The 23,071-nt window shown below is 33.6% G+C and overlaps 1 protein-coding gene across 1 annotated transcript in view; it reads right to left on the bottom strand.

Moving 5' to 3' along the window:
* Positions 1–23,071, bottom strand: part of LOC107701064 (striatin-like) — a 49,282-nt gene that overhangs the window by 25,240 nt on the left and 971 nt on the right. The window contains exons 2-3 of the mRNA XM_016503019.1: positions 3,022–3,125; positions 330–403 (exon numbers count right to left, since the gene is read on the bottom strand). Of these exons, the coding sequence (XP_016358505.1) occupies positions 330–403; positions 3,022–3,125 (178 nt within the window). The remainder of the gene's footprint in view (positions 1–329; positions 404–3,021; positions 3,126–23,071) is intronic.

Here is a 23,071-nt window from a genome sequence, read left to right on the forward strand (position 1 = left end):
CCGATCACCCACAGACTCTTTTTTTTTTTTTTTTTCCAATCACACATCAAATTGCAGTCAAAATGTAAAATACAATTATTTGTATTATTATTATTATAGATTTTTTTCAACTCAAAATGAAACATTACACTAGTATTATTTCCTGTTTTATTTTTATTTTGTAATCTTATTTTTAATTAATAATAATTTTTGGCCAAATTGTGAAGTCTTACAAGCAAGCACAGAAAACCTGGAATTATATATATATATATATATATAGCATTTCTCGTTGCTGCTCGTGTCGCAGAAACTGTGAGCAGCTTGAATCTGAGGGAGATGCTGGTGTTTACCCGAGTCGTAGCTGGGTGGCTTCATGTCTCCCTGGTTGAGCTCCGTCCCGTACTTCAGCTTGTGGTGTTTGGCCCTGCGGAGGAGAGAGACACAGTGCAGGTTCAGTGCTTCTGTTGCCACGGCGACAGCACCTCGTGTGGGACGAATGTGAGAAGTCTTGATGGGATCAGCCGAATGACACGGGAAATCAGACTGAACTCTAGGAATCACCTCACATTCCTCAAACCAAACATTAATGCATTTCTGCCAAATCTGATGCTATCAGGGGCTTTAATCCAGCGCATAACTTACATTCTTCTGTTAATAATAATAAAACATGAGGATTTGCATTCTGCATATAAATTGTCCTGACAGCTTGCAAGTCATTGTTAAACATGCATGCATGTGCATTAACCAATATATATTCATTTGACAGCAATATGCACATTGCATTAAAGGAGAACATGGGCAGGAAGTAAAAAAAAAAAAAAAAAAAGTTGCTTTTTCATCCAGTTAATCTGAGAAATAATCAATAGATTAACTGATTAACAAAATAATACTTATGTATAGCTATACTCTTGATTTAAAGACATAAGACTGAAAAAAAGAAAACAAATAATTTATCACAGATTAATTCAATATTAATGCGGCGAGTTGCAATGTTGCTTGTTAACAATGTAAATGTAAAAAAAAAAATGATTAAGTTTAAATTATTTTTAAATACATATTTGTTTTATTTTTAACATTTTTAAATGTAATTAAAAAAAAAAATATATATTCATTTTATTTTTTAAATTGCACTCTTTCTTCCAATTAATCTGAGAAATAATCAATAGATTAATCGATTAATAAAGTAACAGCTACTAGCATTTGATTTAAGGAGAAAAACAGTGAAAATAAGAAATCTAACTTTAAACTACAGATTTGACTAAATTCAGATTAAATGAGCTTCATTCAAAACCGTAAAACAGACACCAGTGACGCACATCAGATAAATTCAAAATTAATATGGTGAGTTGCAACGCCGCTTGGTACCAATATATTCATTAATTTTTAAAAGATTGTTTAAATTTAAATTATTTTTTAAAATATATATTATTTTTATTTGTTTAAATGGTTTACAATTAAAATATATATTCATTTTATTAAAATTGTTTAAATTAAAATTATTTTTTAAATATATATAATTTTTATTTGTTTAAATTGTTTACAATTAAAATATATATTAATTTTATTACAATTCTTTAAATTTAAATTATTTTTTAAAATATAAATTAATTTCATTTGTTAAAACTGTTTTAATTTAAACTATTTTTAAACACATATTCGTTTTATTTTTTAAATTGCACTTTTTCATCCAATTAATCGGAGAAAAAAAAATCAATAGTTAAATCAATTAACAAAACAACAGCTACTAGCATTTGATTTAAGGAGAAAAAGACTGAAAACAGCAAATCTACTATTATTTTACAGATAGTTTTGACTGTAAATTCCGATTAAAAGAGCTTCATTCAAAGCCATAAAGCACACACCAGTGATGCACATCAGATGAATTCAGTATTAAAGCTTGGTAACTTTAAACAACTAAACTAAGAAGCTGCTTCATGACGTGACAAAAGCATGAAATCCTGACAGAAAGCGCTGCATGTGTGTTATCCTGCTTCATGAGGACTGGGCTAATTTAGGGTCCGTCATTATTTTCCCGTCATCATCAAATAAACTTCAAACGCGCTTCGCTCCCTGCAGTCAGGCTAAATAATGGCCGTGTTCACACAAACGTGCGTAAATGATTGAAATGTGTGTGTTTACTGACCGCTCCTGTTTGAGAGCGTATTCCAGCATCTTTATCCGTCTCACCAGATCCTTCTTCAGGTTCTCCTGGCCTTTCCTCTCACCCTGCAGGAACGCGATCTGAGCCTGCAATAAAAAAATACATATTATTTATATAGAGCTAGAAATTGGCCTAGAAAGAATGACTTTCATTACATTACAGAAATTTGCATGAAGGTATTCCTGTGAAAGATCATTTGTGACATTATTTTAATTGACAATTAAGCACTTTTTTTTTTATCCCAGATGATAATTACTCTAAGTATACAATGTAGTTTACAATTAAAATATATATTCATTTTATTACAATTCTTTAAATTTAAATTATTTTTTAAAATATAAATTAATTTCATTTGTTAAAACTGTTTTAATTTAAACTATTTTTAAACACATATTCGTTTTATTTTTTAAATTGCACTTTTTCATCCAATTAATCGGAGAAAAAAAAATCAATAGTTAAATCAATTAACAAAACAACAGCTACTAGCATTTGATTTAAGGAGAAAAAGACTGAAAACAGCAAATCTACTATTATTTTACAGATAGTTTTGACTGTAAATTCCGATTAAAAGAGCTTCATTCAAAGCCATAAAGCACACACCAGTGATGCACATCAGATGAATTCAGTATTAAAGCTTGGTAACTTTAAACAACTAAACTAAGAAGCTGCTTCATGACGTGACAAAAGCATGAAATCCTGACAGAAAGCGCTGCATGTGTGTTATCCTGCTTCATGAGGACTGGGCTAATTTAGGGTCCGTCATTATTTTCCCGTCATCATCAAATAAACTTCAAACGCGCCTCGCTCCCTGCAGTCAGGCTAAATAATGGCCGTGTTCACACAGACGTGCGTAAATGATTGAAATGTGTGTGTTTACTGACCGCTCCTGTTTGAGAGCGTATTCCAGCATCTTTATCCGTCTCACCAGATCCTTCTTCAGGTTCTCCTGGCCTTTCCTCTCACCCTGCAGGAACGCGATCTGAGCCTGCAATAAAAAAATACATATTATTTATATAGAGCTAGAAATTGGCCTAGAAAGAATGACTTTCATTACATTACAGAAATTTGCATGAAGGTATTCCTGTGAAAGATCATTTGTGACATTATTTTAATTGACAATTAAGCACTTTTTTTTTTATCCCAGATGATAATTACTCTAAGTATACAATGTAGTATGTGTTGTATTAAATTTAATTCATGCTGATTTAAAAAAAAAAAAATAAAAAAATTGAAAAGAAAAAAAAAATAAAACAATGATTATCATTACACACACACAATAAAAAATCAATTTATGCTGATTTAAAAAAAACAACAGAAAAAAAAACTAAATACAAATTTTTTTTTTATGATTTTATTACACTGTAATATTTGTTCAATTCATGCCATTTAAAAAAAAAGAAAAAAATATATAATAAAAACGGAAAAAATTATGGTTTTCATTAGTGTAAAAAAGATTTTTCAATTGAATAAAAAATAAAAATATAATAGAAAAAAAAGTATGCCAATTAAAAAAAATAGAATTGAAAAATAAAAATACAATAGACATTCCTAATTTATGACATTACTTTAATTGACAATTAAGCACTTTTTTCTTTATTCCAAATGACAATTACTGTATGTATACATCAATGTGTGTTGTACTGAAATTAATTCATGCTGATTTAAAAAACTAAAAATATAATACAAAAATTGGAAAAACAATGATTTTCATTACACTGTAAAAATGTTTTTTCAAAGTTAAAGATCATTGGAGTATGTTTTACAGAAGATACGATTTCAATCTTTGTACTTCAAATTTCATGTTTAATTCAATGTGTTACTTGCTGTTTCTTTGTTAATTTCTGAAAAAAATTATATATATATATATATATACATATGCATAATATATGCGTGTTATAAATGCGTATGTGTGCTTGATTCTCTTTTAGTGTGAAACAGACTTTGCTGCTAACGGCATCTTGAAGAGCAGCAGCGTTTGACACCATGTGACCGCGTCACCTGACATGTTTCCCTGAGTTTTCCTGGAATGTCTGGAATTCGTCTCTAAATCAGGCCCGCTCATAATGCAGGAAGTCAATTCACAAGTCTATTCATGACAGAAACACAATCAGATCAACACAACACCACCACGATGATGATGAGGCGGTCATCCAGAAGATAGAAGAGACAGCACTAACTAGACAGCACTACCTAGACAGCACGTTAAGGCATCATATGCACTGATCAAAATGGGCATGTATGCTGCCTTAGAGATGAGTTTAAGGCTGTGTTCATATTAGTAGTTCAGTTCTCTTGGCTCTTTTTGTCCGGACTAAAACAGAACATGACACATTTAGTCCTGATTCACTTTGCATTCACGCTGTCATTATTAACACTGAACCTAAAGATACGTTGTAACCTGATTGGATGCTTTTATGAACTTACAGTCTCACACAGTCTCACAGTCTCACAGTCTCACACAGTCTCACACTCTCACACTCACAGAGCCAGAATGCTGTAATGCGATGGGAACCAAGGCCAGATCGAAGTGCGGTCGTGTCCTGCATAACAGGGATATTTGCACACTGGAATGTTGATGGAGATGTGGAAAACATCCCAGACAGATGACCGACCGATATTTTTTTATATTATATTCAATTTTTTAGCTATATATATATATATATATATACACACACAGTTGTACTATATATCTATATCTATCCATCTATCTATCCATCTATCCATCTCTATATATATATATATATATGTATACACAAAAAACTACTACAAATGACAAAAACACAACAAAATTACAAGCTAAAATTAAAATAAAAAGAAAATATAAAAATAAAAATGTATTCAAAACATTAATGGTAAATATAATAGTATGTTTATAATACTACAGTAACTCTGAAGTGAAACCCCGTCACACATTCATTCATGAGATATCTGCAGGTTACACCAAACTTTCTTCACCTGCTGCAAAACCACAAATATGAAGAAAAACTGGGCCGCAGCGAGTCTGCTCATCCGGGAGCAGGACAGTCGTGAGGAATGATGGGAGAAATCCTCGTCTCACATGATACATCATACAGAACTAACCCATTAAAGCGCATCTGCATTTCCTTCAAGTGTGTCGACGAGCTCAATGACTTCAGTCTGAACGCCACAAATGAGAGGCGGTTAGTGAGACTCGAACCCTCAAAACCCAAAGCCCGGGGGGCGGGGGCGATTCCAGCGGAGGCATCCCTTTCCAAAAAAGGCTAGCTTGTATTTTCTCGCCGGAGGATGTGAGAGAGATTAGGAGCGCCAGAGAGCAAGAAAAGCGTCTGAATTCAGAAATAGTGCAGTGACGTCGGCGCGGCCCACTCACCTCCCCAGAGGCGTCTCTTGACATGCCTGCAGAGAAACACTCGAACCCGACAGAGCGCAGCCGAGAGAGCGGAAGACACTTCAGCTGCAGCTCATTCATGCGCTGATGCGACGACTTCTCATCATCACCGACATCTCTGAGAGAGCACAGATCTGTGCAGGATTTCACATCTCACTGGCTCTTCCTTATTTACAATGCATTGAAAAACTACACTGTTTAAACCAGGAGTGAAGGAAATTACTGATGAAATTGCTATATGATTTAAAATTATTGAAACCATACTGTAAAAATGATTTTACAAAGCAAGTATATAGTACTAGTAGATTCTTTGTAATTATTTGTGAAATTGACTAAATAATTCTGAGGGAAAAGCATTGTTTTCATTGCAGGTTAGTATCCTAAAAATACTAAATAAATAATAATAATAAGAATTAAACTTATTTTATTTCAGTCAGTTGCCAATTCAACATTTCTCATTTTTGGTTAGTTTAAATTGAAGTACTAAAATGAAAAACAAACACTAAAATAAATAAAAAATTAAAATTACAAAAATCACGTAAAAACTTTTAATTAAAATGAGCAATGTTTTTTATATTTTCATTTTTAAAAATGGTATTTATTATCCTTAACTAAAATTAAAACCATAAAAACATTTAAATGATTTAAAATACAATAAACATTAACTGAAATTAAACAAATACAAAAAAGTTAAACTTATTTTATGTCAGATAGTTGCCAAGTTAACATTTCTCATTTTCATTTGGTTTAACTTGATGTACTAAAATAACTAAAACTAAATAAACTAAAATGAATAAAAAAACAATTAATAAAAACTATATAAAAAAAAGAAACCAATCCAATGTACAGTTGACATTTGAGGCTTAATGCTATAGAAAAGCACTAAAGGTTTTTCAGTTGGAGTGTTTTCAGCTTATTTATTTTCATATAAAAATATGGCATGCAGTTGCTTCAAACAATGGTATAAGCATCATTCAACGTAAATTGTGATAATCGTAATTAATAATCGCAATTACAATTTCAAGGGAATAATCGACAATTGTGATTTTTGTCATAATCGTGCAGCCCTACTCAGAAGTTTCCCCTAAAATTCCTTTTGGGGAAATTAAATTAAATTGAATAAAACAAATCTGTTTTGAAAAATGCAAAAGACAATAACTATATGAACTTCTTTATAATACTACTTTTTTATAATAAAATCAATCAATCAATCAATAATTTTAGGAGTTTTAGGATCTACTCACAGATCTATTCACCTTAATTTAATTTAATTTTCATTTCTACATTATATGAATTATATGAGAAACATCTGAGATGATCATAATGATGACTCAAAAAGTATATATCAAATTTTATATAATACATTTTTATTATATAAATTTTTTCATCACTAGGCGCGTTTCCATTACCCTTCAAATTGCGCAAATTTAAATTGCGAATAGAAACAATTATATTTGTATTAACTAACATTAACAAAGTTTAATAAATGCTGTAAAATACAAACACACACACACGCGCGCAAACACACACATATACACAGACACCTAATTTTTTTGTTTATGTTAGATAATGCATTAAGCAATGTTAACTAATGAACCTAACTGTTATTCTTAAAAAATATTTTTAATTTTCTTTATGCAAAATATTAAGTGCAACATCAGTATCCAAAAATGTTCAGTAATCTGAGTGCACACCTAGAGTTAACTTATCATATACCCGTTCAGACAAAGACTTGTGGTTACGTGCGGCATGAAAACCTGCTGCACTGGCAGCGTTGTGATGCAGGTAAAGCAGACTCACAGCAGCTCAGTGTGCGTTCAGTGTGACGTAGCCTCTCGTTGAGCAACTGCGCGTGCGCGTGTGTGTGTGTGTGTGTGTGTGTGTTCAACAACACTTTCATTCTGCTTGAGCAAGCTGTGGTTGGTTTGTGCGGTTAGAAATGACTGAGCGCTCAACTGTTCCCGCGCTCGCAACCAATTCAGTATTACTATTACTGTTCAAACGCTCTTATCTGCAGTCAGCAGTCGGGCAGATGCGTTAATAAAAAACTCACTCCAAAACGACTCGTTAGCATCCAATCTACACTAGGCATGGGCCGGTATGAGATTTTGACGGTATGATAACCTTAAGCAAAAAAATATCACGGTTTCACGGTATTGTCGTTACAGCTCTATATGTGTTATTTTTTAAATGACTGGGTAAAAAAATAAAATAATTTCCGCTGAACACAATATATTTTGTTTTTGAGCAACATACAGAATATTAGGAACAGTAGAATTTGTTTCCTAAAAAGAAGAAAAATAAAAGACTGACATCTTTATTTAATCTAAATCTGTAATTACAGTTATTTAATTTTAGTTATACAATTCATATACATATAATTTCTATCATTTCATATCATTTAGTTATATAATTTAATATACATAATTTGATTTAATAATAACCCAATTTGAAGCAAAAACAGAATGTTCTGACTAGCTTTGTGAATTTATACTACATGCCTGAACGAAGCAAACAGCAGGAGCTCTGAATGAGACGCAGATTCACTCTCTGACAGCAGGAGGCGCTTCACCAGATACAGCGTTTCCTTGGTTACCACTGTAAAAACAGCAGCGCTGCGCTGCTGTGTTAACGGGCATTTACAGACTTCATATTTTTCACATAAATGACATTTTGGAAAACGATTGCATTGCAACGCAGTTTGTGCAAGTCCAGAACAGAGACAAGTTGCTTGCAATATAAGACAAAAAACAGCCGGTTGCCGATCGCGTAAATTTCAGGGGAAGCTCCTTACACCTCGGCCGTCCTACACACACGTGACTGACCGCTCGCTCGCACCTACACCATATCTCGCCCACGTGAGCAAATATGAGCCGATCAGAACCTGATTACAGTCGCTTATAAATGTCATTTAAACTGGAAATAGAGATGGAATTAAAACGAGATGATTAGGAGTATTTAATTAGACAGGAATGAAAATGTACGTTTTTATACAATCCAGAACTGAAAGGCGCTCCGTCTAATTTGATTATTGTCTTCTTATTTGGCTCTTTTATAGACTTAAAGCACAAGATCAGATGATTCATATCAAATGACTGAATCATTGCAAAAAAAAAAGCTTCATTTTAAAAAACAAGTACAAAACAGTCAAACTAACATTATAAATCTAGATTCTGATTGGACGAGACACATTCACAGCTGCTGTAAAATATTTCACACACACCTGCAACACTTCATTTCTATTCAATTCAATTCTAAATTACTCCTTTCAATAACAACTTCATGCTTTTTAGCATAACTTATTACAAAGTGTACATCTATAGATCACAGCCTTGTTGCTGTTTCAGTCAAATCAAACTCTGACTAACATCAATAACTATGCCAATGGCCGATATAAAGCCGATATATATAATAACAGACAACGTTTGTATGGTTAGTGAAATTAAATGATTATTCGACATTCAAAGACTTGTTTCAATTAAATGAATATTTGCTAAAAGCCGACGGTAGATGAGAATGCATTATAGCGTTTGCCTTCCTGTTACTAATAATATAAAAGTAAACGCTATAACACTTTTTTGTATATCGATTAAGAGTTCTGCATAATTTATTAGTCAGAACTGTTAAACAAAGACAATAAAATAATGGAGATGAGAACGAGAGCTTCGTGTGCTCAGGTGCTGGCATTCTCAGTGCTTTCAAAATAAAAGTCCAGGAATTCAAAATAAAATATGGGTTGACATAGGCTATTGGGCAGAACAGAAAAAAATATTGTCTGATGCCGATAATTAAAAAATGGCAAATATTGACCGACATATCGGGCAAACAGAAAAATATATTGTCTGATGCCGATAATTAAAAAATGCCAAATATCATCTGACATATCGGCCAAACAGAAAAATATATTGTCTGATGCCGATAATTAAAAAATGCCAAATATCATCTGACATATCGGCCAAACAGAAAAATATATTGTCTGATGCCGATAATTACAAAATGGCAAATATCGGCTGACATATCGGCCAAACAGAAAAAGATATTGTCTGATGCCGATAATTAAAAAATGCCAAATATCATCTGACATATCGGCCAAACAGAAAAATATATTGTCTGATGCTGATAATTTAAAAAATGCCAAATATCATCTGGCATATCGGCCAAACAGAAAAAATATATTGTCTGATGCTGATAATTAAAAAATGCCAAATAACATCTGACATATCAGCCAAACAGAAAAAATATATTGTCTGATGCTGATAATTAAAAAATGCCAAATATCATCTGACATATCAGCCAAACAGAAAAAATATATTGTCTGATGCCGATAATTAAAAAATGCCAAATAACATCTGACATATCAGCCAAACAGAAAAAATATATTGTCTGATGCCGATAATTAAAAAATGCCAAATATCATCTGACATATCAGCCAAACAGAAAAAATATATTGTCTGATGCCAATAAAAAAAAAAAAAGCCAAATAACATCTGACATATCGGCCAAACAGAAAAAATATATTGTCTGATGCTGATAATTAAAAAAATGGCAAATATAAAAAGAAGCCAAATATTGGCAGATATATCGGCCAACCACTAATAGGCAGCTTTTGATGATATTCAATAAATCTCAATGCATTAGGCCAAACATAATTTTCTCTAGTAATAAATCAACAATGAATTACAAATATATTAAACACATAATACACATAGCCTAAATGTATTAAAATACAATGGACTGAAAATGCAGTAAATTATAATAATGATTAAAAAAAATTGGGCAAATAAAAAAAGTACATTGTCACAGATGGGAAAACTTCTATAGTGATGAACAGAATATGCAACAAATATACTTCTTTGCATTTGCCGAAAAAGCAAAAGAAAAAACATGAAAAGAAGAAAAACATAAGCGTGTTCTTATGACTTTACAAAAGAGAAAAAAGATTAAGAGATTACACTGGAGAGAAGAGACAAAGATGCTAAATTTGCAGCCACAATATCAAAATATAAAAACCTTGCTACATTTACAATGTTAGAAACAGTCTGCGAAAGCTCTTTCTGATAACACAGAACATCTCTACGCCTGCCACAGGTGTGGACTAGACTTGTGCCGGTATTCGGTAATGCGGTATATCACGGTAATGAATATGCACGATATTGTTATCGTGGGCACTTCTAAATACCGTGAATAATTATATATTACAAATTATTTAGAATTTTGAATGCATTTTAAGAATACTTTTCCCATCAACTGGTCAAAATGCACAACATCCCTGTATGCTGTGTGAAAGACGCGTGCACACTCTGATGTAAACAAGCGCGGACGAGAAGCACATGGCGGAACAATATCCCTATTGTGGACACGTCAGTAAAGGCACCAAAACATCCCATGGGACCCGTCACAATCTGATGAGGATGAGTTCAAATCGGCAGGTAAATGCTTAAGAAACGTCATGGTCTAAACAGCAGCTGAGCACTAGAAAGAAAACCACCGGGCCGTCATTTACATGATCAGATGAGTTTATTTACTGAGCCTAAAGAACAAAACAAATGAGTCAACCACACAGCAGGCGAGTGCTTGTGAAACAGCCCACTGTGAGTTATGAATGAATGAGCTCAGGGTTACCAATGAGGAGAGAGAAAGAGAGAGCACAGCAGCACACAGACAGTCGCTCGCCCAAAATAGACGCTCATTTGGATCCCTGTACGATCCTACACAGGATATCCTCTAATGGTGTCTGCTGGCCAGAACGTGCACTACTTAGAGGATCAGTTAATGGTCTGTGCGGTCTAAATAGTGAGGATGCAATCTGCAGCGGCGGTATGGATTTATGAGCGCTCCCCGAGGGCAGGTGCTGCGCTTCAGGAAAGTGTGGGAGGATCAGCAGTGTGTCATCTTCCCTTTGAACACTTCCAACAAAAACGCAGCTAAAAGGGCCTCACCATCAAATCAACATTTATAGGTTTTAGCTGTGTTTGGTTAAGTTGAGCGCCCACATGCATTCACCCTACAGCAGAGAAATCAGCTCTGAGAGGTATTTTGAAACGAGCAGAATTTTCTAAATATGGAGATCAGCGCTGGTTTTCTTAGATAGGCTTGTGAAATTGAATTGGTGAAATATTTAAGTTAGTGATCGTTTAAATAAAGTAACAATACATTTACATAGTCAGGCTTAAATGGTGCTGCGAGACATTACAATTAATTTTAATTGAATCCTTTTTTATTTTTAGTAATTTAGTTACGCTCTTCTGATGGTTTTATTCGTTTTTTGAACACACTATTGTATAATTTTTCCTATATAATGTAATGTAATATAATTCCTATATAAAAATACCATAAAATAAAATGGTATACAAATGGAAATTGAGATGTTCCTACAATCGAAGTAAAAACACAAAACTTAAATATTGGGTGAAATATACCATTTTTAATTAGAATTTAATTTGAAAAGATGATAAATAAATAGAAGCTTTTTTTTTTTTTTTTACATAACACTACTTGCACTATTTATCCTGGTTTTTATTAATATTTTGATTTAGCTTTTTTTATTTTCATTTTTTAAGTACTTTTGTTATGCAATTTTATCATTTGTATTAGTTTTTTGATTTTGATTCTATATTATAAATACCATAAAATAATGCATAAGTATGCACATAGATTTCTGGGTAAAATATAACAAATATTAAAGGTAATAAAGTAACAATACAGTCATATAGTTACGCTTATAATTTAATTTTAGTTTAATTGTTAGTAATTTTGTTATGTGCTTTTATCATTTGTATTAGTTTTGGATTTTTTAGAATTTTTTTGCACCATTTTTTATTTATTATAAATACTATAAAATAAAGCATAAGTCTTAAAATTGGGATGGGGATAAAAAGACTGGGACAAATAGTTAGAATTAAATGTTTTAATGGTGCTGTTAGGTAGGACAGCATGAATTTGGGTCAGAACTGAACCAAATGTTCTTCTGTCCTGTGCATGTGACTGATAAACTCACACATGACCCACTGGCCTCTATATGCATGTTTTTGTGTCATCACAGCTTATGCATCAGTTCACATGCAATAATCAGACTGAAAGGCCTTCATGTAAACACCTCAATCAATCCGACTAAAATTTCCATCGAATGTATTGAAAGGGGTTTTGTAGACCTGAAATAGTCCTTTTAACAGGAAAAAATTAAGCACTTAAACAAATACTAAACACTATTTTCTCAATGGAACATCTTGCATACACACACTGAATATCAACACCGATTTCATGGTTCAATCCAATCCCACAAACAAAATCAGATTTCGATTCAATATCAATTCACTGGATATATATCAGGTACAGTACATGTCGATTTTTATTTAAGGAAAACTGAACTAAAGCTGTAAACTATACAGGGAACCCTGTCAGTAATGGTATAATATTAATGGTTAAAAAAACTAATTTAATTTCTATTTATTTTTTAGATATAACAATAAACAACAATCAGACATTGAGATGTAAACAAATATTAAAACTGCACATATGGCAGTTTTATCAACTTTTTACTGATATAATTATGTTTCTACTTTCTACAATGCACAACATTTAAACTGTGGCTGTCATAAAAATGGATTTCAAGACAGATTCATTCAAACATACCTTATAGCACTAAAAATAATGTCTTGTTTAGTGAAGTTTTGTTCTTGTATCAACTGTAAACGACACAGAATAAAACAGAGTTGCCCAAACTTTTTAATATAAAGGGTCAAAAATTAAACTTGAGGGCTGTGGGACAAAATTAAATGCATTATATCTGACTACATTTTTTAATTATTTTAAATTATTCAATAATTTATTAATAATTATTAAATAATTAAACAAATGTTCTTTTTTTCTTTACATTTTTAAATTATTTTTTAAAATCAACTTCAAATAGTTTTTTTTTTTTTCAATTTTACAACGCAAAAGTAAAAAAAAAAATGTTTTAAAAATAAATAAATTAGAAAAGAAGATTTTTTTTTAAAATGGTGTTTGGTCATCTCTGGACTAAAAGATCGATTCTTGGGATTTCAGAATCAAAATGAGAATCAATTAAAATCGAGACATTGATGTTGTCAACCCGGATCTAATGAAAACATGCCTAGAGTCTGATAATGGATAACAACAATCAAACACACACACGCACACGCACTGCTCAAATGTGTGAGATCTTTGGTCCCAAAATCGGGTCATTTGCCTAAAAGCGTGAGCCACAAAAGTTCAATGAGTGTCACATGACCCTCACACTGCCGACACAAAGGCTGTTTCAAAACAGGCCTGTTTTACCAAATTCTAAAGCAGCATCACATGCATCTTTTGCATTGAAACAAGCTCAGTTAATACAAATACTGATTATAAATATGCTTATATTTTATTCAATACTAAAAAATGCATTTAATTAATTCTAATTAAAATGGTTGATTCTACCCAGTATTTAAGTTGTGCATTTTTCCAATTTGCTTACATATGCATTATTCTATTGCATTTATAATACAGAATAAATAGTGCAGGTAGTGTGTGCACACTAAAAGTGCACAATGCTGGACACTTCATTGTAATGCAAAATTCATACACTTGAGTACATAATGCACAGTGTATAGTACATTATTTGGGGCTTGTAAGGATGTTGTGGATGGTAAATTGTGAAATGACCATACACCCTGTTCATGGCACTTTCTGTCAGTCATGTGGCAGGGATTTGAGGTGCGATGCAGGGCGTTCCTCCTTCACCGTTTACCTGACACAACAGGCAGGTGCGCATACTTTACTATACAAGGACAGACTTGCTTTTGCGGGCTGTGAGCCATGAACGCAAGCACGAAGGGTGGCGTTACTAGAGCATGTTGGGACCTAAAGCGGACACACTGGTTCTTACGGGATGCACGCTTCTCCAAATGACTGCTTTTCCCAGGAGGAAAAAAACAAAACCCAACAACACAGGGTTTAAAGCACCAAAAGCTCTCACGTCCAAGCCAGTGCAATTTTACTATTATTTATGATATTTTATTATTTAGTGCCTCATATATATATATATATATATATATATATATATATATTTCAAAGCCAGTGTAATTTATTATAATTTATATTTTAGTTTTATTTTAAGTGTATATCATACTTTTTTATATTATATTTATTATTTATTTTAATAAAAAAATATATTATTTATTAATATTTTGATTTAGCTTTTATTTGTATATTTTCAGTTTTCAATTTAATTTTAGTTTAATTTGTAGTAATTTTGATATGCACCTTTGTCACTTTTATTAGTTTTTTTTTTTTTATATTACAATTCAGGTTTAATTATTATTATTATTTTTTTTTCAGTTTTAGATTTCAGTTTTTATTTATTTCCATTTAGTAATTTTAGTGCATCAACTTATTTCAGTTGTTTGCCAAGTGAGCACATCTAATTTTCATTTTAGTTTCAGTTTTTCATCTAATATTTTTATTTTATTGTATTTCAGCTTTATTTCAATGAACAAAACAGTTTTCAGTAGTTGTAGTTAACTATAATAACCCTGGTCTGAGCTGAGAGTTAATTGGTTATTAGCTGGAAATCAAAGCACATGAAGTAAGAGTTTGTCAAGAGTAAGCAGATTAGTGCACTACTTGAGCTGTTTAGAAGGAAATAAGGCCATGTGTGATTGACTGAGTCAATGAGCTGATGTCAAACCCGAGCTGAAGCTGTGGGAAACTCCTGTCCGCCGCAGCCAACACACGGAGGAAACCTGAGAGCGCAGGAGCCGACGGGCCGTTCTCACAGTCTCCTCCACGTGGCAGATCAGACGGCACACGCAGATGCTCCAACACGCACACATGACAAGAGCAGAGGGAAACCCAGGCCTGCATGAATTATTAACCTCTTTGCAACCGTCCTGTCGGTGCGGTCCGGAAAAGAGCGAGAAACAGAGAAAGAGTGACGAATGCATTAGTGCACTTTTTCAGTGGTGCTGGTTCCTGCAGTATATTTCCCTTTAATTTTCCCAGTAGGGATTTAAAAAAAGTCTTTGTTAAAGCCATGAACCAAAACAACCAGCTACGAGGAGAATCACAACATTACAAACTTTGATTTGAGGCCAAAAAGTAAATGAAAATCGGAAAGAACTACAATCTCATTAAGCATTGCAAATGACATTAATTGAATAATAAAAAAAAAAAAATGGAGAAATATAAAAATATTAATTTTAAGTAGGATGGGGTGATTTGGGCAAAAAAAAAAAAAAATCATGATAACATTTTTCATATCAGTCGATTTCGATAATTATCACGATAAATTTCAAATCTTGATTTCTTTCAAGTTTAAAGGCAGATTTTTGCTTCTAAGTGAAAGTTGTAGAAACCAGATGGTTAATTGTGGTTTTAAACGACTCTTTATGATCAGAACATGACAAACATGTCACGCTTTTGAATTCTTTACACTTTTCCAGTCATTTTTCCTTTACTAAATAAATATCTTATAGAATGAATTTCTTAGTTTCTGCATGTTGTTTCAGATCATGATGCAGGTTTGTGTTCCTGACTTTGATGACGTGTATCTTCAGCACAGTTTGCAGTGCAGGCTGTAATATTAATAATAGCACATTTTTTGTCTCTTAGAAATGCATATTTGACAGCAGCTTGAGTTTGGATGCAGATGTAAATTCATGTTCATTATCATAAACAGCAACATCTGTAAAAATTGTAACAACCTCATTTTAATGTGGTGAAATGTAATTATTCTGACTGTTTGCGTTTTATTCAAATTATCCATTGCTCTTCCACAGTAGCCTACATTTAGATCATGATAAAACCACACATACAGCACCTCAATACCATTGTAAAAATATAACTATATGAACATTTATCAAACTCTTCATATCGTTTTATCACCCTAATTCGCCCTGAGTTTAAGCTATTTGTTGTATTTATAGAAACAATGCATTATAAGTTCACTGCAAAATGCATGTAGAAATATTGAAGTACTCTGAGTGCGTAAGGAACCTGACTCGATTACATCATTTGCAGTGCTTCATGGGAGTGGGTGGAGCTTTGCTCACTGCAACTCTCTGATTGGTGGAATTTCTGTAAAGCATGATGGGTAATGTAGTTTTTCACCATGAATTCTGCAATTAAACAATTATTTTAGAAATACGTTGAATTAACGCGAACAGATGGTTCAACAAAAGCAATCGATTAACAACCTCAGAGCACACAACAGGCCAGTCTTTAAAGGTTTATCAGTTATTGTTAAAAATCAATGTCCCTATGGAGAAAATCAAAGAAGTTTTTACTTCCAGAACCCGACTGTTGCGCTCTATTAGACAGGCTACCAACCAAACCCAACAGATCCCAATTACTGCCCAAAGTCTGGTTAGGTTACTGAAGTATTTTATGTCGTAAAGCATGAAAATATCTTGAGCTTGTGTTAACCATAGACCGTATTTCAGACATTTAAACCAAACACCCATTGACTTCAGCACAATGGAACCAAAAGTGCTAAAATGCAACTAATTTCAGAGTTTTAGCCTACAAATATACATCTTCCCTGCAGCGCTCTATAACTCCCTTCCACACATAGAACAAACTAGTATGCAATATGCATACTAGATTATTTCAAAAACATTACTACACTACTCTAAATAAACCCGGTTTCTGACAAAACTGAGAACTTCGTGTTAACTTCGACTGTGAAGCAACCCGAAAATCCACTTTGTGTTTTGATGCAGTTTGCTGACTTCAGAAAATAGGGAAAACAGGGTGAAATGTACATGCAAATGGGTAGGAAAATGTGTAGTGTGTGAGAGACAGACAGAAAATGGACATCCAGACGCTCATGTGAACACAAACATGCCAAACGAACGACCTGTGGGAACATCAGACGCTGTTACTCACGGCTGGACGGACGGAGAGACACATGCCGGTCTGACAACACTGCCGTTCCCAGTCAAAACAGACACACACACACACAGACACACACACACAGACACACACACACACAGACACACACACAGACACACAGACACACACACACACACACACACACACACTACTGCAGTCAAAACACATGTCAACATCATGTAATGAAGCCGTCTCATGTCAGCATCACCCAATGCAATGGTATTTATTTACTGTTATTTATAACATACTATAGTTTTTATTAATATTTTGATTTGGCTTTGATTTTATATTTTTAGTTTTCAGTAATTTCAGTTTTTATAAAGTTCATTATGTGCTTATTAGTTTTTTTTTTTTTTTAAGATTCATTCTAATTAAGATTAAGATTTCAGGTTTTATTTATTTTTCATTTCAGTATTAGTCGTTATTTATTTTATGCAGCATTACCAAGTACAATGCAGTGATATTTTTGCATTATTTATATACTATTATAGTTATTTATATTTTTAATTGGCTTTTATTTTTATGTTTTCAGTTTTCATTTTCATTTTAGTTACATTTTTTGTAACTTTGTTATGTGCTTTTGTCATTTTTATTAGTTTTATTATCATTTTTTTAAGATTACTTTTCAGGTTTTATTTATTTTTTATTTGAGTTTATTTATTTATTCCATGTCAGCAATTATCCAATGCAACACAGTGTACAATTTCAGTATTATTTATATAGCATTACAGTATTTGTATACTATTATAGCTCTTTTTAATATTTTTTAATTAGCTTTTCTTTTTGTTTTCAGGTTACATTTTAATTTTAGTTACTTTTTTAGTACTTTTGCTATGTGCTTTTGTCATTTGAGGTTTTATTTTTTTCATATTTATTTGTATTTATTTTCACTTAAAATTATTCTAGTCATTTTCCAGGGCAACATTTCTAATTTTCTTTTTGTTCAAGTTGTTCATCTAATAATTATATTTTAATTAATTTTAGCTTTATTTTAACAAAAATGCTTTAGTTTTATTTCAAATAGTTTTAGTTAACAATAACAATCCTGATGCAATGGAGCAAAGCCTCTAGGAAACATAAAACGTGTGTTCAAGTGCTGCAATGTGATGCTCAAAGTTCAAGCAAACTTAACTTGGACTGTCCACTATTCAATCGGTTCAATTTGGATGCTGTATTAAAAAACTGGACAGACTGCAACAGAATGGAATTGAATGGAAAACAGCACGATGCACGGCCAGATGCATGCATATACTGACTATCTCGGAGAATATTTATACTGAATAATACTTGGAATTCAACAGTATTTGTCTCAACATTTTCAAATTCGTTCCAAAAGCACTGGTTTGGCTGTAGTGCTGGTGTTTTACATTAAGAGATGCAATGTGTCCGAGAGAGTTTTAGCATGCTAACAGTCCAACAGTCTCTGAACGGCATGCTACAAACCCTGCCAATAATTAATAGCCTGTAAAGCACCATCACTAAAAATATTAAAGCTGAGGCTAGGCTACTTAACCATCCCGACCCGTCACGTGAGTCACGCGAATGGACCTAAAGGGCTAGTCAGACTCCAGCTTATACCACAACAAACAGCCATCTCTGGTCAAGCCTGGCATTCCCGTTTCACAGCCGAGGACACGACGCAAGCGGAGAGAGCGAGAGCATCAGCAGTATGAGTCACCAACATCAGCTCATAAAACTCAACAGCTTCTGTCCTGCTTCCCAGCGTCACACTGCCTACACACTCGGCCTGTTGCACGCTCGTTTGTGATGCTAATGGCCTTTAATTTCACGCCGCTGCGTCTCGTACTTCAGGTAGCAGGAGCCTACATGCAAACGGAGTGAATTATATTCCTTTCAATTGATTGTCAAGGTGCCCAAGGGTGATTTCGACATATGACGGCCTCTCCTACACGCCGTCGCCCACGCAGAGCTATGAAAGGCATGCCGGTTACGAAAGAAATGAAACATCCGTCAGGATCTCCTCAGCTAGACGCTGCTTTCTATGGATGTCAGATGCATCGGTACCGAACGCATACTAACATGCAAATGCAAAAATATGATGTGATATCAGTCCAGTCCTTCCACAATACACTGATAAATGCTCACATGCAAATTTGCATGTAAACTAGTGTGCATTTCTTGGTCAAAATACCATTTTGTGGCATCTTCGCACAGCTGGGTTAATGCTGCTCTGTGCCTGCTCAAAATTCAGTGTAAAGATGCAATGCTGGATAAAAGCCAGTCTAAATTATGCCTGCTCTGATCCATATAAAAGCGCACAGTTGTATTTGTTGTGTAAATGCATTCATACATTACATAATGCATGAATATCCAGCATCAAACTGTCTACATCACGAAGTTTTGATCGTGGTATCCCAAACATTGTTTCTATTACACGAGGCGCAACGTGATGTAAACAAACAATGCTTCATTCAATATCGTTCATGTCGCATCTTTATTGTTATGTCAGACCTTTCAAACATATTTGCATTACACTGCCTCCTTCACCAGTAGTGGTATGTAACATATTTTATGTTCACCTGCGAGTACAATTAGTTTACCTGCTGTTAACAGGACGATAAATCTAATACCAAATTGAGTTCACGACTTCTTTCACCCGTAACGGTATTTCTGCTCGGTCCCCTCGCCGTATCGGCTCAAATGCATGAGCAGTTGCACTTATTATGGGCTCAACAGTCCTTCCAAGTTCGTCTTCCTTCATTTCAAAACAAGTGTGTGTTCAAACAGTCAAGAAATGCTTATATTTCTTCACTGGACAACAGAGAAACCAGCCCTGTGACGTCACACGCTGTGGTACTGCGAGACAACGGTGCACTTGCTCCAAAAGCGATAACAAAACATCCTTTTTTCTTTAAAATGGTTACATTAATCGTGTTTGTTATATATTTTTTAATTAAAGTGGAAACCAGTTTACTAAATGTAAACCTGACTGACTGCTTCACTTCCACTTTAAACAGTCACCTTAATGCCACTTCAGAGGCGCTTCTGTGCCACCTTTGCAGTGTAAATTTGGCATTAGTGAGGTATTAACAGCTAGTTTTGTCTTAATCGAGTTAACGCTGCTCTGTGCCTGCTCAAAATTCAGTGCAAAGACATAAAGCAGCATAAAAGCCAGTCTAAATTAAGCCTGCTCTGATCCACCTCTGCCCCTCGTATAAAAGCACACAGTTGTATTTATTGTGTAAATGCATTCGTACGACTTCTGAGCAGCATTAAATAGTAACCTAAATGCCACTTCAGAGGTGCCTTTGTGCCACCTTTGCAGTGTAAACTTGGCATTAGTGAGGTATTAGCTGCTAGTTATGTCTTAACTGAGTTAAGGCTGCTCTACGCCTGCTCAAACTTCAGTATAAAAACGTAATGCAGCATAAAAGTCAGACTAAATGGAGCCTGTTCTGACCCAAACACTTGCTGTAAAGACACCTAAATGCCACATCAGAGGCGCTTCTGTGCCACCTTTGCAGTGTAAACTTGGCATTGGTGAGGTATTAACAGCTAGTTTTGTCTTAATCGACTTAATGCTGCTCTCTGCCTTCTCAAAATTCAGTGCAAAGACATAAAGCAGCATAAAAGCCAGTCTAAATTAAGCCTGCTCTGATCCACCTCAGCCCCTCGTATAAAAGCATACGTTATGCATTCGTACCACATCTGCGCAGCAAACACTTGCTGTAAAGACCCCTAAATGCCACTTCAGAGGCGCTTCTGTGCCACCTTTGCAGTGTAAGTTTGCCATTAGTGAGGTATTAACAGCTAGTTAATGCTGCTCTGTGCCTGCTCAACATTCTGTGTGAAGACGCAATGCTGCATAAAAGCCAGACTGACTTATGCGTGCTCTGATCCACCTCAACCCCTCGTATCAAAGCACACAGTTATATTTGCCGTGTAAATGCATTCGTACCACCTATGAGCAGCATTAAACAGTCATTTAAAAGTAATAAACACTAAGCCACATCAGACTAAATTGCTATCAAGAATCACTTAATTTTCCCAGTCCTGATCTGGCTACTGAAATCCTGTCTGGTCAAGCGGGTTCATCTGTCACATGGCCAGCTCAGTTTCCGCTCACACTTTCTGTTTGTCCTTCATTCAACATGCATAATAAAACACGCAAGCCGCATAGAGCGACTGTACGGACGTCTGGGTAAACGACCCATAAACGCCAAAGATATTCCCACAGCATTCATTAATCAATCGCTGCCCTTTAGGACTAAATATCTCATCTCAATCACACAGAAGTGCGCTTCAAGGACTTAAAAGTAGTAAAGTATGACATTGCACAAGGGTGCGCAGAGGTTCGGTCGCTATGAGGATGCAAAATAGCCTGCAAATAAAATTAGAATGAAAATATAAGTGATTCAACAGAGCAGGGCTATTATAGTAAACTAAAACTAATACCATAAAAAAAAAAAAAAACATTTTCGTTACTTGAAATAAAATACTTTAATTGAAATTAAACAATATATTAAACTTTAAACTATTTGCCAACATTTCTCATTTTCATTTACTTTAACTTAATGTACTAAAATAACTAAATCTAAAATAAAAATTAATAAAAAAACTATATAACATATTTTAAAAATAAAATAAAAATATAAAATATAAATATAATTTAATATAAATACGTGACCCTGGAGCACAAAACCAGTCATAAGGGACGATTTTGTGAAATTGAGATTTATACATCATCTGAAAGCTGAATAAATAAGCTTGTTATGATCGGACAATATTTGGCTGAGATACAATTATTTGAAAATCTGGAATCTGAGGGTGCAAAAAAAAACTAAAATATTGAGAAAATCATCTTTAAAGTTGTTCAAATGAAGTTCTTAGCAATGCATATTACTAATCAAAAATTAAGTTTTGATATATTTACGGTAGGACATTTACTAAATATCTTCATGGAACATGATCTTTACTTAATATCCTCATGATTTTTGGCATAAAAAACAATAACACTGCAAAGAGACAGCAATACTAGTAGTGCTGCCATATGAGTGAACCAGACAGTCCACACTAGATAGTCACTAGCAGCCTCACAGAGGAGTGTCCAGTGTTTAAGGACTTCCTCATAGTTGACGATCGAGTGTCTGGAAGCAGATAATGCAGGCGAATGATGACAGACTGCTTTACTCAGAGCTGCTGATGTCACTGCAGCCTCTGACGTCATCGTGAGAAATCAGACACAAACCAGAACCTCACAGAAACACGACACAGTAATGCAGAAAAACACAAAATGTGTTACATTTCATTCCGTTTTAAAGTTGAAAGTAATTAAGCCTTTTTGTTTGTATTGCTACATTATTTTCATGACAATGTCTGGATGCTTACATTTTGAGTTTGCTATTTTCTATTTTCTATTATGATTATTATTAGTCATTACTGTGCTAAATCATGAAAATGACTCCGTCCAGACATCTTTTTTTATAAAGATATTATATTAATATGTAAAAAAAAAATATATATTTTTTTTTATTCTGTTAAACTACTCTGTACATACTCATGTCATAATATTTTTTAAAGCAAAAAATTACATTTACAATTATAAAATGCATATAAAGAATATATTTTTTTTATTTGTAGTTTTTATTTTTCTCAATTTTCTTTATCCAAAATTTAAGAAATTTATAAATAAGCCAATTTTAAATACT

Source organism: Sinocyclocheilus anshuiensis, unplaced genomic scaffold, assembly GCF_001515605.1.
Source record: "Sinocyclocheilus anshuiensis isolate Anshui unplaced genomic scaffold, SAMN03320099.WGS_v1.1 scaffold21, whole genome shotgun sequence".
In the NCBI taxonomy this organism is placed as follows: Eukaryota; Metazoa; Chordata; class Actinopteri; order Cypriniformes; family Cyprinidae; genus Sinocyclocheilus; species Sinocyclocheilus anshuiensis.